Source organism: Salvelinus sp. IW2-2015, unplaced genomic scaffold, assembly GCF_002910315.2.
Source record: "Salvelinus sp. IW2-2015 unplaced genomic scaffold, ASM291031v2 Un_scaffold4512, whole genome shotgun sequence".
In the NCBI taxonomy this organism is placed as follows: Eukaryota; Metazoa; Chordata; class Actinopteri; order Salmoniformes; family Salmonidae; genus Salvelinus; species Salvelinus sp. IW2-2015.
Genome location: NW_019945782.1, coordinates 13,443 through 27,072, shown reverse-complemented (window position 1 = coordinate 27,072; position 13,630 = coordinate 13,443). Strand labels below are relative to the sequence as shown.

General features: G+C 44.3%; 1 protein-coding gene and 1 long non-coding RNA gene across 2 annotated transcripts in view; one reads left to right on the top strand and one right to left on the bottom strand.

Moving 5' to 3' along the window:
- LOC112077391 (cytoplasmic FMR1-interacting protein 2-like) overlaps positions 1–4,069 on the top strand; it is a 16,476-nt gene extending 12,407 nt beyond the window's left edge. Inside the window, exons 3-6 of the mRNA XM_070441674.1 lie at positions 2,476–2,577; positions 2,790–2,971; positions 3,247–3,343; positions 4,001–4,069. Of these exons, the coding sequence (XP_070297775.1) occupies positions 2,476–2,577; positions 2,790–2,971; positions 3,247–3,343; positions 4,001–4,069 (450 nt within the window). The remainder of the gene's footprint in view (positions 1–2,475; positions 2,578–2,789; positions 2,972–3,246; positions 3,344–4,000) is intronic.
- Positions 4,070–7,658: 3,589 nt separating this feature from the next.
- LOC139026350 (uncharacterized) lies at positions 7,659–10,868 on the bottom strand. Its single transcript, XR_011478128.1, has 3 exons — positions 10,744–10,868; positions 7,988–8,091; positions 7,659–7,701 (listed from the first exon to the last, which is right to left on the bottom strand). It is a non-coding gene; the product is annotated as an uncharacterized lncRNA (long non-coding RNA).
- Between the last annotated feature and the right edge of the window lie 2,762 nt (positions 10,869–13,630).

Genomic DNA, 13,630 nt, shown 5'->3' with positions numbered 1-13,630 from the left:
CTTATAAACATTAATGTGCACCACAGTTTAATAACATTAATGTGCACCACAGCTTATAACATTAATGTGCACCACAGTTTTAACATTAATGTGCACCACAGTTTATAACATTAATGTGCACCACAGTTTATACAATTTGTGCACCACAGTTTCATAACATTAATGTGCACCACAGTTTATAACATTAATGTGCACCACAGTTTTAACAATATTGTGCACCACCGTTTATAACATTAATGTGCACCACAGTTTATAACAATTAAGTGCACACAGTTTAACAATATTGTGCACCACAGTTTGTAACAGTAATGTGCACCACAGTTTAGAACATTAATGTGCACCACAGTTTAACATTAATGTTCACCACAGTTTATAACATTAATGTGCACCGAAGTTGTCTAAAAGGGATTGAATTTGTTGTTACCTAATTGTTTTTTGACAGATTTCTACACTACTTTCCCTCCATCTATAGCATTTCTTAATATTACTCAGTTCCTTTGGCTTTGATGCCTCATGGTTGAGTATTGCTCTGTTCAAGTAAACTGTGATTTTGYTGTGATCTGATAGGGGTGTCAGTGGRCTGACTGTGAACGCTCTGAGAGACTCTGGGTTGAGGTCAGTGATAAAGTAGTCTACAGTACTACTCCCAAGAGATGAGCTATTGCTGTACCTACCATAGGAGTCTCCTCGAAGCCTACTATTGACTATGTACATACCCAGCATGGGACAGAGCTGCAAGAGTTGTGACCCGTTTTTGTTGGTTATGTTGTCATGGTTGTGTCTAGGGGGGCATATGGGGGAGGGAATGCTGTTACCTCCAGGCAGGTGTTTGTCCCCCTGTGTGCTGAGGGTGTAAGGTTCTTGTCCGGTTCTGGAATTTTGGTCTCTTTCTCTCTGTCGCTCTCTCATCRCCCCTGTACACACATACTTCCCTCAATCCATCCACATTCCTTTTACTCAACCCACCCACATTCCTCTCTCTCCCTCTATATATCTTTCCATCTGTCTATCTAAGCTCATATTATTACCATGGGATAGATATTAACTCAAGAAGGTCTTAGAAAATGTCTCAATAGCCCTTGATCCAGTATGTGTTCCTTTCTCTCTGGTTMGAGACCCAGGTAGGATTGGGATTTGGGCAGGGACTCAGGATAACTGCCTGTCAGCTTGCGGTCTTTAGTCTAAAGGCAACAGACGGTATTGTGATTCTACCGTTGTAAAGAGGCACAGTGGAATGGACAGAAAATGGGATCCAGCAATCTCACCGACACCTACCAACTAAATGTCACCATGGGTCTCAGGAATTGGCTGTTCACATAGGCTAGTCTTCCGTGTGTGCACTACTTATGGAATAGGGTGTCATTTGGGACTCACAACATATAYATCCTCTACCCAGATAGACTTAACCCCTCAATCCCTAAGCCGTTTCCTGCAGTCAAAATGACTAGTGACCTCATAGGTGGAATGTTCATATTTTTCATAATTAATCAACATTATAATTTTTTTTMATCCGCAGAAATTCAGGTGTTTCTAAGTCAAAAGGATTTGTTATATTTCAGTCTTCTGTGAGGTACATAAAGTGTAAAAACTAAAACTAAAATTCTAACCAAACTACTAAACCTAAATCCAAAATCAAAATTGAATATATTATAACTCTATATCTGACATGGTACAGGTGTCTTCTTTTTTTAAGTCCCTAACCATGTGTGTGAGGTGTATACTTTGGTTTTAAAGTAGTTTTGTTCAAGACTACCAAGAAACACTCTGTGTGCACCCGGCAACCTGGTCTCAGAGTATTTCGTGTTATTCTGTACGTAAATCAACAGATACTCCCTTTAGATTGATATATTACGTTTCGTAAGGTATGTATTAATTAGTGGATGTCCATCACATATTTTGTATTATATGTTACGAATTTGCAAAATGTACAATATGTGACAAATTTGCTAAATGTATATGTTACAAATTSTAGCAAGGTGGCTAACATTATATAGGTGGCTAACGTTAGATAGCTGGCTAACGTTAGCTAGACTAGGAGTTAAAGTTTAAGGTTAGGGTTAAGTTTAGGAGTTAGGTTAGGTTAAAGGGCTAAGGTTAGGGGAAGGANAACATTAATGTGCACCACAGTTTATAACATTAATGTGCACCACAGTTTAGAACATTAAACTGCTACTACTAGTTTGATGGTTGTAGCCATCAATTGTCCCATTTATAATCACCCATTTTAGCAAACGTATTTACTTTCAACTTTTCTCTGGTGTAGACTACTTATCGTGATGAATGATATTAGCAAAATGCCTGCGATAAGTAATCGTATCGTTGATCGTTTTCAGTTTATCGTCCCAGCTCTAGTACGGGCATCTGATCCTAAAAATGTGATACTGGCTAGGGACACTGTGATCTGTGACGTGTAAAAAAAGATGTGGGAGAGCCCTGTGAGCAGGCTGTGTGACGGCACCCCCCTGTGTTCTCCAGGTGAAGTGTAATGAGCAGCCCAACAGGGTGGAGATCTATGAGAAGACTGTGGAGGTGCTGGAACCAGAGGTCACCAAGCTCATGAAGTTCATGTACTTTCAGGTGAGAGACCATTGATTGATGCATGAATGAATGAATCAATCAATCAAATGAATGAACAGCGTAATGAATGTATCGTATTTGAATTGGAATTCTGTCAGTCCATCATATCCTTGTCCCTTGAATTAAATAATGAATGAACAAATGAGTCCTATATATATCTGAAAAACCTCTCTTCTCTCTGTCGTCTCCTTTTCCCCTGTCCTCCCCTGCAGCGTAAGGCCATCGAGCGTTTCTGCGGGGAGGTGAAGCGTCTTTGCCACGCTGAGCGGAGGAAAGACTTTGTCTCTGAAGCCTACCTTCTCACCCTGGGCAAGTTCATCAACATGTTCGCTGTGCTCGACGAACTCAAGAACATGAAGTGTAGCGTCAAGAACGACCACTCTGCCTATAAAAGGTACGGAGGGAAGACAGACACAATGTGGGGATGCGTCTCAATAGCCTGCAGTGGCTTCCTCTCCCTATCACCTTTCCTTCACCTGTACTGATCCTGAAAACACAGGAATTTGTTTTCACCTGTCTAGTTCCTTCACATCAGCTTAAATAAAGCAAAAGGGACAGAATGAAGGGCCAATTTACCCCACTATTGAGATGTACCCAATCGACTCAGGTTAACAGAATCTGTGAGGTGTGGCTACAGAATTAGATATGTGGTAATATTTGTGTCTGCAGGGCGGCTCAGTTCCTGAGGAAGATGGCCGACCCTCAGTCCATCCAGGAGTCACAGAACCTCTCTATGTTCCTAGCCAATCACAACAGGATTACTCAGGTGTGTGTGTGTGTGTATGTGTGTGTGTGCGTGTTGTGCAGCAGCAGTATGATATTATGACAGGAAGATAAATAACATGATATTATGGACAAGGTATGGGAGGTTAAGGAAAGGAAAAAAAGAACAACGGTGAGGATGGAAGGTGATCGATTGATTGGTGGTAGTGTAAGAAAACATATCCTGTTATGTGTGTGTGTGTGTGTGTGTGTGTGTGTGTGTGTGTGTTGTGTGTGTGTGTGTGTGTGTGTGTGTGTGTGTGTGTGTGTGTGTGTGTGTGTGTGTGTGTGTGTGTGCGTGTGCGTGCGCGTGCGCGTGCGTGTGCAGTGTTGCGTGTGGCGTGTTGCGTGTGTTGTGTGGTGTGTTGTGTGTACATACCGCTGAAGTTGAGCAGTGTGTGAAGAAGAAGAGAGGATGTTTTGTGGAAGGTTCTTCTATAGCCAGTACTATGGGTCCATTCCAGACTGCTGCGATAGAGTCTTCTTAGAACCACTCTTTCGGCTATCAACGACTCCAGCCATGGGTAGCGGACCATGTTACAGCTGGAGAGCAGGAGAGAGAGAGAGAAACGTTCTTAAATAGTCAAATCCCTGTACTTTGATCCTGTCCCTACAGCCTGCCTCCATCCCGAGTCACTAAGTCTCTTCCTAATTCCCGTAGCATCTGTTTACCCTCCCTCGCTCCCTGGTTGTACCTGTGTGCTCGAGGGTCCCCAGCTCTGGCCCTTGATGTCGAACCCCTCCCTTGGGGTCCTTTCTCCCCCTGAGACAAGGGTCACTTGGAGGCTAACCGAGCCCCTCCAGTCACAGGATGGTCTTTACGGATCGGCCACTGCAGGACACTAGAGAGAAACAGAAAGGTTTCAAGAGAATCAGCATTAATAGAGAATGACTATCGGTATGTCCCAAAAGGCACCCTATTCCCTATTATAGTGCACTACTTTGTGACCAGGGCCCATAGGTATAGGGGACCATTTAGGAAGCAGCCTAAAGCTAACGATGGGAAGGTCCATGTTCTACTGTTTCTAGCAAACAGTGAGAATTGTGTGCCGTATGCACACTTGAGTCCTTTGAGGTAGACTTTAGCCTTTTTTTCAAGGTGTTCTTTCATCAAGACCACCAAGATAACAAGATGGCTACAGTACCTCTTAAGAGGTTGTCTTGCCTGAAAGTATGTTACAGTTGACAGAATGAGTGGAGCCATACGGTAACCTGATGAGAAGTTCTTCTTCTGCGTACGGCCTGACGTAGAGGCTCTCTGAGGTCATCTGGGCAAAGTCCTTGCAGGGCTGCATAGAATGGTGTTCCTTATGGCCTGGTTGAATACGCTCTCCATACGACCCATCAACCACCTACAACGGCAGATACCATCATATCTCATCACAACACCAAAGTGACCACACTTGCGATCAATGACCCAGCGGTGGTGAAACGATCTATTTTACTAATTCTGAAGCGGTCCCCAACGGATGTCATGACCTAGCATGTCTGTAGTACAGTGTGTAGTTTCTGACCTGCAGTCCCTTGCATTCATGGCGCATGACCTCGACCAGGGCAAACTTCTCCTCTGAGGTGTAGTTGTAACGAGTAAGGCTCTCTCAACTCCGTCTCTGTGCCAGGACAGTCCTTGTTACAGACTTATCTGTCGGTTGGAACCAAACCTTCAACGAGTACTGAAGACGAGAGAAGAGAGAGAGAAAGAGAATATGGTGTCAAAGGAAACGTGAAAGGTCACAGAACAGGTAGAAAAGTATAAAATGACTTAATATCATGTAAATAATAAATAAATAAAATATATGGGACCAAGCACGACTACACACGTCCCTTCTTTAAGCCATAAACCACGCACACACACACCACCCCGTTCCCCTATCTCACCATTTCATGACGTGTGTGCTCCACTTGGACAGCAGCTGTAACCCTCTGAGTGCCAGGCGTCAAACCAGTGTCCCTGTACTCCCTCGTCTGACTTGTGACTGTCCAGGCCTGACACGGTCACCACCTCACTGTTACTGTAGCGAGCCCCAGCTCAGAGATGAACAGGATGTGGTCGTCTCGGATTGAACCATCTGCTCAACAGGTTGTACTGGGGAAGATGGAGCTCTGGTACCACGTCCACCTGTAGGAGGAGGTTCAGAGGTCAGGGGTTTCACACAGGTTGTACATGGGAGAGATTGGAGCTCTGGGTACCGTCCACCTGTAGGAGAGAGGTCAGAGGTCAGGTCACACAGGTTGTACTGGGGAGAGATGTGAGCTCTGGTACCACATTAACACCTGTAGAGAGAGAGGTCAGAGATCAGGGTTTCACCAAGAGTTGTACTGGGGTAGAGTGAGCTCTCGGGTACCCGTCACCTGTAGGAGAGAGGTCCAGAGGTTTCCGCACAGGGTTCATCACAGAGTTGTTACTGGGAGAGATGGAGCTCTGGCGTAACGTCCACCGCTAGGAGAGAGGTCAGAGGTCAGGGTTCACACAGGTTGTACTGGGGAGAGATGGAGCTCTGGTACACGTCCACCTGTAGGAAAGAGGGGTCAGAAGATCAGGGTTTCAACACAGGTTGTATTGGGGGAGTGAAGCTCTGGGTACACATCCCACCTATAGGAGGGTCCAGGGGATAGGAGAGGGCGTGAGATATGCTGATTTTGCATTTCCTTTCAATATGGTCCAATTAAGATGGCTAGACAACCAAGGTGTGGGAAGTTCTAACTAACCAATTAAGACATAGACAACCAGGTGAGGGCGATTCCCTAACTAACCAATTAAAGACGCTAGACAACCAGGTGGGAGTTTCCTACTAATCCCATTAGTTAGACAACCAGGTGTGGAGAGTTCCTAACTACCAATTAAGACCTAGACAACCAGGTGTGGAGATTCCTAACTAACCAATTAAGAGACCTAAGACAACCAGGTGTGGAGAGTTTCCTAACTACCAATTAAAGACCTAGACAAACCAGGTGTGCGGGATTCCTAACAAACCAGTTGAAGACCTTAGACAACCAGAGTTTGAGGGAAATTCCCTAACTAACAATTAAGACCAGACAAACCAGGTGAGGGAATTCCTAACTAACCAATTAAGACCTAGACAACCAGGTGTGGAGAGTTCCTAATTAACCAATTTAAGATCTAGACAACCAGGTGTGGAGAGTTCCTAGACTAACCAATTAAGACCTGGACAACCAGGTGGAGGGGAAATTCATAACTAAAAACCAATTAAGACCTAGACAACCAGGTGAGGGGAATTCCTAACTAACCAATTAAGGGGCTGGGGTTGAGTTTGACAAGGCTGTGGTGGTAGAGGCTGCGGGTTGAGTTTGACACGCCGTGGGCGGGTAGAGGCTGGGTGAGTTTGACAGCCGTGGGGTAGAGCTGGGCTGTTGAAGTTTGGACAGCTGTGGGGTAAGGGCTGGGTTGAGTTTGACAGCTGTGGTGGTAAGGGCTGGGGGTTGAGTTTTGACAGCTGTGGGGTAAGGGCTGGGGTTGAGTTTGAACAAGCTGTGGGGTAGAGGCTGGGGTTGAGTTTGACAGCTGTGGGGTAGAGGCTGGGGTTGAGTTTGACAGCTGTGGGGTAGAGGCTGGGTGTTGAGTTTGACAGCTGTGGGGTAAGGGGCTTGGGGTTGAGTTTTGACAGCCGGGTGGTTTAGAGGCTGGGCGTTGGAGTTGACACCTGTGGGTAAGGGCTGGGGTTGAGTTTCGGACAGCCGTGGGGTAGAGGCTGGCCGTTGAGTTTGGACACCTGTGGGGTAAGGGGCTGGGGTTGAGTTTTGACAGCTGTGGGTATAGGCTGGGGTTGAGTTTGACACCTGTGGGGAGAGGCTGGGTTGAGTTTGACATTTCTGTGTGGGGTAACGGTTGGGGTTGAGTTTGACAGCTGTGGGGTAAAAGGGCTGGGGTGATTTGACAGCTGTGGGGTATAGGCTGGGTTGTTGAGTTTGACACCTGGGGGTAGGGGTTGGCGGTTGAGTATTGACCAGCTGTGCGGGGTAAGAGGCTGGGTTGAGTTTTGAACAGCTGTGGGGTATAGGCTGGGGTTGAGTTTGACAGCTGTTGGGGTAGAGCCTGGGGTTGAGTTTGACAGCCGATGGGTAGAGGCTGGGGTGAGTTTTGGACAGCCGTGGGGTAGAGGCTGGGTTGAGTTTGACAGCTGTTGGGGTAGGAGGCTGGGGTTGATTTGACAGCTGTGGGTAGAGGCTTGGGCCGTTGAGGACTTGTAGAGGCCTTGAGTTATGATTTATCAGAGTTTGTGAGTTTAAAGATGGATGATGTTCTTACTTGGAGCTTGGTTCTCCTCGTAGTGAGGCTGGGTCTCCTATGTAACGTGGATTAGTTCTATCTGCATGTCTCCAAAACAGAGGCACCACCTGCAGCTGCAGGCATCAAACAAGATCAGCAGACAGAGAGAGGGCTTCAGTCAGGATGTGTGATCCAAATAACAACATATTGGGTTAAAGTACTGACATGGCCACAAGGAAAAGTTAGATGGCCGCTTTGGTGTGGACACACAACACACACACACACACCACAACACACACACACACAACACACACACACACACACACACACACACACACACACACACACCACAACACACACACACACACAACACACACACACACACACACCACACACACACACACACACACACACGCCAACCTTGAAGAACTTGTCGATCTTTCCCAGGTTGATCCTCTTCTTTGGGTCTAGTTTGTAGATGTTACTGAGTTACCGTCCATCAGATAGAGACCAAAACCCATCACCTGACAACACACACCCAACAGAGTGGGATATTACACAACCCAGATCAATAATATTTGATGGACATTCAGAAATACCTCTACGATATTCTGAACACCACTGGAAGCTACAGTTTGAGGACTGGTTTAGCAGGAGTAAGAAGGCTATTAGCCATTTTAAATCCAGACCTAGACAGGTATCTAGAGAAAGGCAGGTAGTTAAGATCCAGAAGACAGGTATCTAGAGAAAGGCAGGTAGTTAGATCCAGACAGACAGGTATCTAGAGAAAGGCAGGTTAGTTAAGATCCAGACAGAACAGGTATCTAGAGAAAGGCAGGTAGTTAAGATCCAGACAGAGCAGGTATCTAAGAAAGGCAGGTAGTTAAGATCCAGACAGAGACAGTATCTAAGAGAAAGGCAGGTATTAAGATAACGACAGAGACAGGTATCTAGAGAAAGGCAGGTATTAAGATCCAGACAGAGACAGGTATCTAGAGAAAGGCAGGTAGTAAGATCCAGACAGAGACAGGTATCTAGAGAAAGGCAGGTAGTTAAGATCCAGACAGAGGACAGGTATCTAGAGAAAGGCAGGTAGTTAAGATCCAAGAGAGACACGGTATCTAGAGAAAGGCAGGTAGTTAAGATCCAGACAGAGACAGGTTATCTAGAGAAAGGCAGGTGTTAGATCCAGACAGAGACAGGTATCTAGAGAAAGGCAGGTAGTTAAGATCCAGACAGAGACAGGTATCTAGAGAAAGGCAGGTGTTAAGATCCAGACAGAGACAGGTATCTAGAGAAAGGCAGGTAGTTAAGATCCAGACAGAGACAGGTATCTAAGAGAAAGGCAGGTAGTTAGATCTCAGACAGAGACAGGTATCTAGAGAAAGGCAGGTAGTTAAGATCCAGACAGAGACAGGTATCTAGAGAAAGGCAGGTAGTTTAAGATCAACAAGACAGACAGGTATCTAGAGAAAGGCAGGTAGTTAAGATCCAGACAAGAGACCAGGTATCTAGAGAAGGCAGGTAGTTAAGATCCAGACAGAGACAGGTATCTAAGAGAAAGGCAGGTAGTTAAGATCCAGACAGAGCAGGTATCTAGAGAAGGCAGGTTATAGTTAAGATCCAGACATAGACAGGTATCTAGAGAAAGGCAGGTAGTTAAGATCCAGACAGAAGACGAGTATCTAGAGAAAGGCAGGTAGTTAAGATCCAGACAGAGACAGGTATCTAGAGAAAGGCAGGTAGTTATAGATCCAGACAGAGGACAGGTATCTAGAGAAAGGCAGGTAGTTAAGATTCCAGACAGAGACAGGTATCTAGAGAAGGCAGGTAGTTAAGAATCCAGACAGAGACAGGTATCTAGAGAAAGGCAGGTAGTTAAGATCCCAGACAGAGACAGGTATCAGAGACAGGCAGGTAGTTAAGATCCAGACAGACAGGTATCTAGGAAAGGCAGGGTAGTTAAAGATCCAGACAGAGACAGGTATCTAGAGAAGGCGGTAGTTAAGATCCAGACAGAGACAGGTATCTAGAGAAAGGCAGGTAGTTAAGATCCAAGACAGAGACAGGCATACTAGAGAAAGGCAGGTAGTTAAGATCCAGACATAGACAGGTATCTAGAGGAAAGGCAGGTAGTTAAGATCCAGACAGAGACATGATACTACCGATTAGAGAGGCAGATAGTATCTTATTAAGATCCAAGCGACGGACACGAGACAGTACTCGTAGTAACTGAACATGCGGTGTATAAGATGCAGAGGAGGTACTATCATAGGTATCTAGAGAAAGGCAGGTGTTAAGATCCAGACAGAGACAGGTATCTAGAGAAAGGCAGGTAGTTAAGATCCAGACAGAGACAGGTATCTAAGAAAGGCAGGTAGTTAAGATCCAGACAGAGACAGGTATCTAGAGAAAGGCAGGTAGTTAAGATCCAGACAGAGACAGGTATCTAGAGAAAGGCAGGTAGTTAAGATCCAGAGAGACAGGTATCTAGAGAAAGGCAGTAGTTAAGATCCAGACAGAGACAGGTATCTAGAGAAAGGCAGGTAGTTAAGATCCAGACAGACAGGATCTAGAGAAAGGCAGGTAGTTAAGATCCAGACAGAGACAGGTATCTAGAGAAAGGCAGGTAGTTAAGTCCAGACAGAGACAGTATCTAGAGAAAGGCAGGTAGTTAAGATCAGAAGACGTATCTAGAAAGGCAGGTAGTTAAGATCAGACAGACAGGTATCTAGAGAAAGGCAGGTATTAAGATCCAGACAGAGACAGGTATCTAGAGAAAGGCAGGTAGTTAGATCCAGACAGAGACAGGTATCGGAAGCAGTAGTTAAGATCCAGACAGAGACAGGTATCTAGAGAAAGCAGGTAGTTAAGATCCAGACAGAGACAGGTATTAGAGAAAGGCAGGTAGTTAAGATCCAGACAGACAGGTATCTAGAGAAAGCAGGTAGTTAAGATCCAGACAGAGACAGGTATCTAGAGAAAGGCAGGTAGTTAAGATCCAGACAGAGACAGGTATCTAGAGAAAGGCAGGTAGTTAAGATCCAGACAGAGCAGTACTAAGAAGCAGTAGTTAAGCTCCAGACAGACAGTATCTAGAGAAGGCAGGTAGTTAAATCCAGACAGAGACAGTACTAGAGAAAGCAGGTAGACAGAGAGCTAGATGAGGCTCTTACCTTGAGCAGCATGTGTTTCTCGCTGGGCGTCAAGTACATCTTGTTCTCATAGTAATCAACACTGATGTTGACAATGTCTGCTAACAACTCCTCATAGCCAGGAATCACCTCCAGCTGCTGCTGCAGACACTACAGAGAGAAATATACACACTATTACTGCTGCTGCAGACACTACAGAGAAATATACACACTATTACTGCTGCTGCAGACACTACAAAGAGAAATATACACACTATTACTGCTGCTGCAGACACTACAGAGAAATATACACACTATTACTGCTGCTGCAGACACTACAGAGATAAATATACACACTATTACTGCTGCTGCAGACACTACAGAGAAATATACACACTATTACTGCTGCTGCAGACACTACAGAGAGAAATATACACACTATTACTGCTGCTGCAGACACTACAGAGAAATATACACACTATTTACACACTATTACACTGCTGCAGACACTACAGAGAAATATACACACTATTACTGCTGCTGCAGACACTACAAAGAGAAATATACACACTATTACTGCTGCTGCAGACACTACAGAGAAATATACACACTATTACTGCTGCTGCAGACACTACAGAGATAAATATACACACTATTACTGCTGCTGCAGACACTACAGAGAAATATACACACTATTACTGCTGCTGCAGACACTACAGAGAAATAATACACACTATTACTGCTGCTGCAGACACTACAGAGAGAAATATACACACTATTACTGCTGCTGCAGACACTACAGAGAAATATACACACTATTACACACTATTACTGCTGCTGCAGACACTACAGAGAAATATACACACTATTACTGCTGCTGCAGACACTACAGAGAAATATACACACTATTACTGCTGCTGCAGACACTACAGAGAGAAATATACACACTATTACTGCTGCTGCAGACACTACAGAGAAATATACACACTATTACTGCTGCTGCAGACAATACAGAGAGAAATATACACACTATTACTGCTGCTGCAGACACTACAGAGAGAATATACACACTATTACTGCTGCTGCAGACACTACAGAGAAATATACACACTATTACTGCTGCTGCAGACACTACAGAGACATATACACACTATTACTGCTACTGCAGACACTACAGAGAGAAATATACACACTATTACTCTGCTGCAGACATTACAGAGAGAATATACACACTATTACTGCTGCTGCAGACACTACAGAGAGAAATATACACACTATTACTGCTGCTGCAGACACTACAGAGAAATACACACTATTACTGCTGCTGCAGACACTACAAGAGAAAATATACACACTATTACTGCTGCTGCAGACACTACAGAGAAATATACACACTATTACTGCTGCTGCAGACACTACAGAGATAAAATATACACACTATTACTGCTGCTGCAGACACTACAGAGAAATATACACACTATTACTGCTGCTGCAGACACTACAGAGAAATATACACACTATTACTGCTGCTGCAGACACTACAGAGAGAAATATACACACTATTACTGCTGCTGCAGACACTACAGAGAAATATACACACTATTACACACTATTACTGCTGCTGCAGACACTACAGAGAGAAATATACACACTATTACTGCTGCTGCAGACACTACAGAGAAATATACACACTATTACTGCTGCTGCAGACACTACAGAGAGAATATACACACTATTACTGCTGCTGCAGACACTACAGAGAGAAATATACACACTATTACTGCTGCTGCAGACACTACAGAGAAATATACACACTATTACTGCTGCTGCAGACACTACAGAGAACATATACACACTATTACTGACTGCGCAGACATTACAGAGAGAAATATACACACTATTACTGCTGCTGCAGACACTACAGAGAGAAATATACACACTATTACTGCTGCTGCAGAGACACTACAGAGAGAAATATACACACTATTACTGCTGCTGCAGACACTACAGAGAGAAATATACACACATATTACTGCTGCTGCAGACACTACAGAGAGAAATATACACACTATTACTGCTGCTGCAGACACTACAGAGAGAAATATACACACTATTACTACTGCTGCAGACACTACAGAGAGAAATATACACACTATTACTGCTGCTGCAGACACTACAGAGAGAAATATACACACTATTACTGCTGCTGCAGACACTACAGAGAGAAATATACACACTATTACTGCTGCTGCAGACACTACAGAGAGAAATATACACACTATTACTGCTGCTGCAGACACTACAGAGAAATATACACACTATTACTGCTGCTACAGACACTACAGAGAAAATATACCACTATACTGCTGCTGCAGAGAGTACAGAGAGATATATACACACTATTACTGCTGCTACAGACACTACAGAGAAATATACACACTATTACTGCTGCTGCAGACACTACAGAGAGAAATATACACACTATTACTGCTGCTGCAGACACTACAGAGGAAATATACACACTATTACTGCTGCTGCAGACACCTACAGAGAAATATACACACTATTACTGCTGCTCAGACACTACAGAGAGAAATATACACACTATTACTGCTGCTGCAGACACTACAGAGAGAAATATACACACTATTACTGCTGCTGCAGACACTACAGAGAAATTACACACTATTACTGCTGCTGCAGACACTACAGAGAAATATACACACTATTACTGCTGCTGCAGACACTACAGAGAAAATATACACACTATTATGCTGCTGCAGACACTACAGAGAAAATATACACACTATTACTGCTGCTGCAGACACTACAGAGAAATATACACACTATTACTGCTGCTGCAGACACTACAGAGATATACACACTATTACTGCTGCTACAGACACTACAGAGAGATTATATACACACT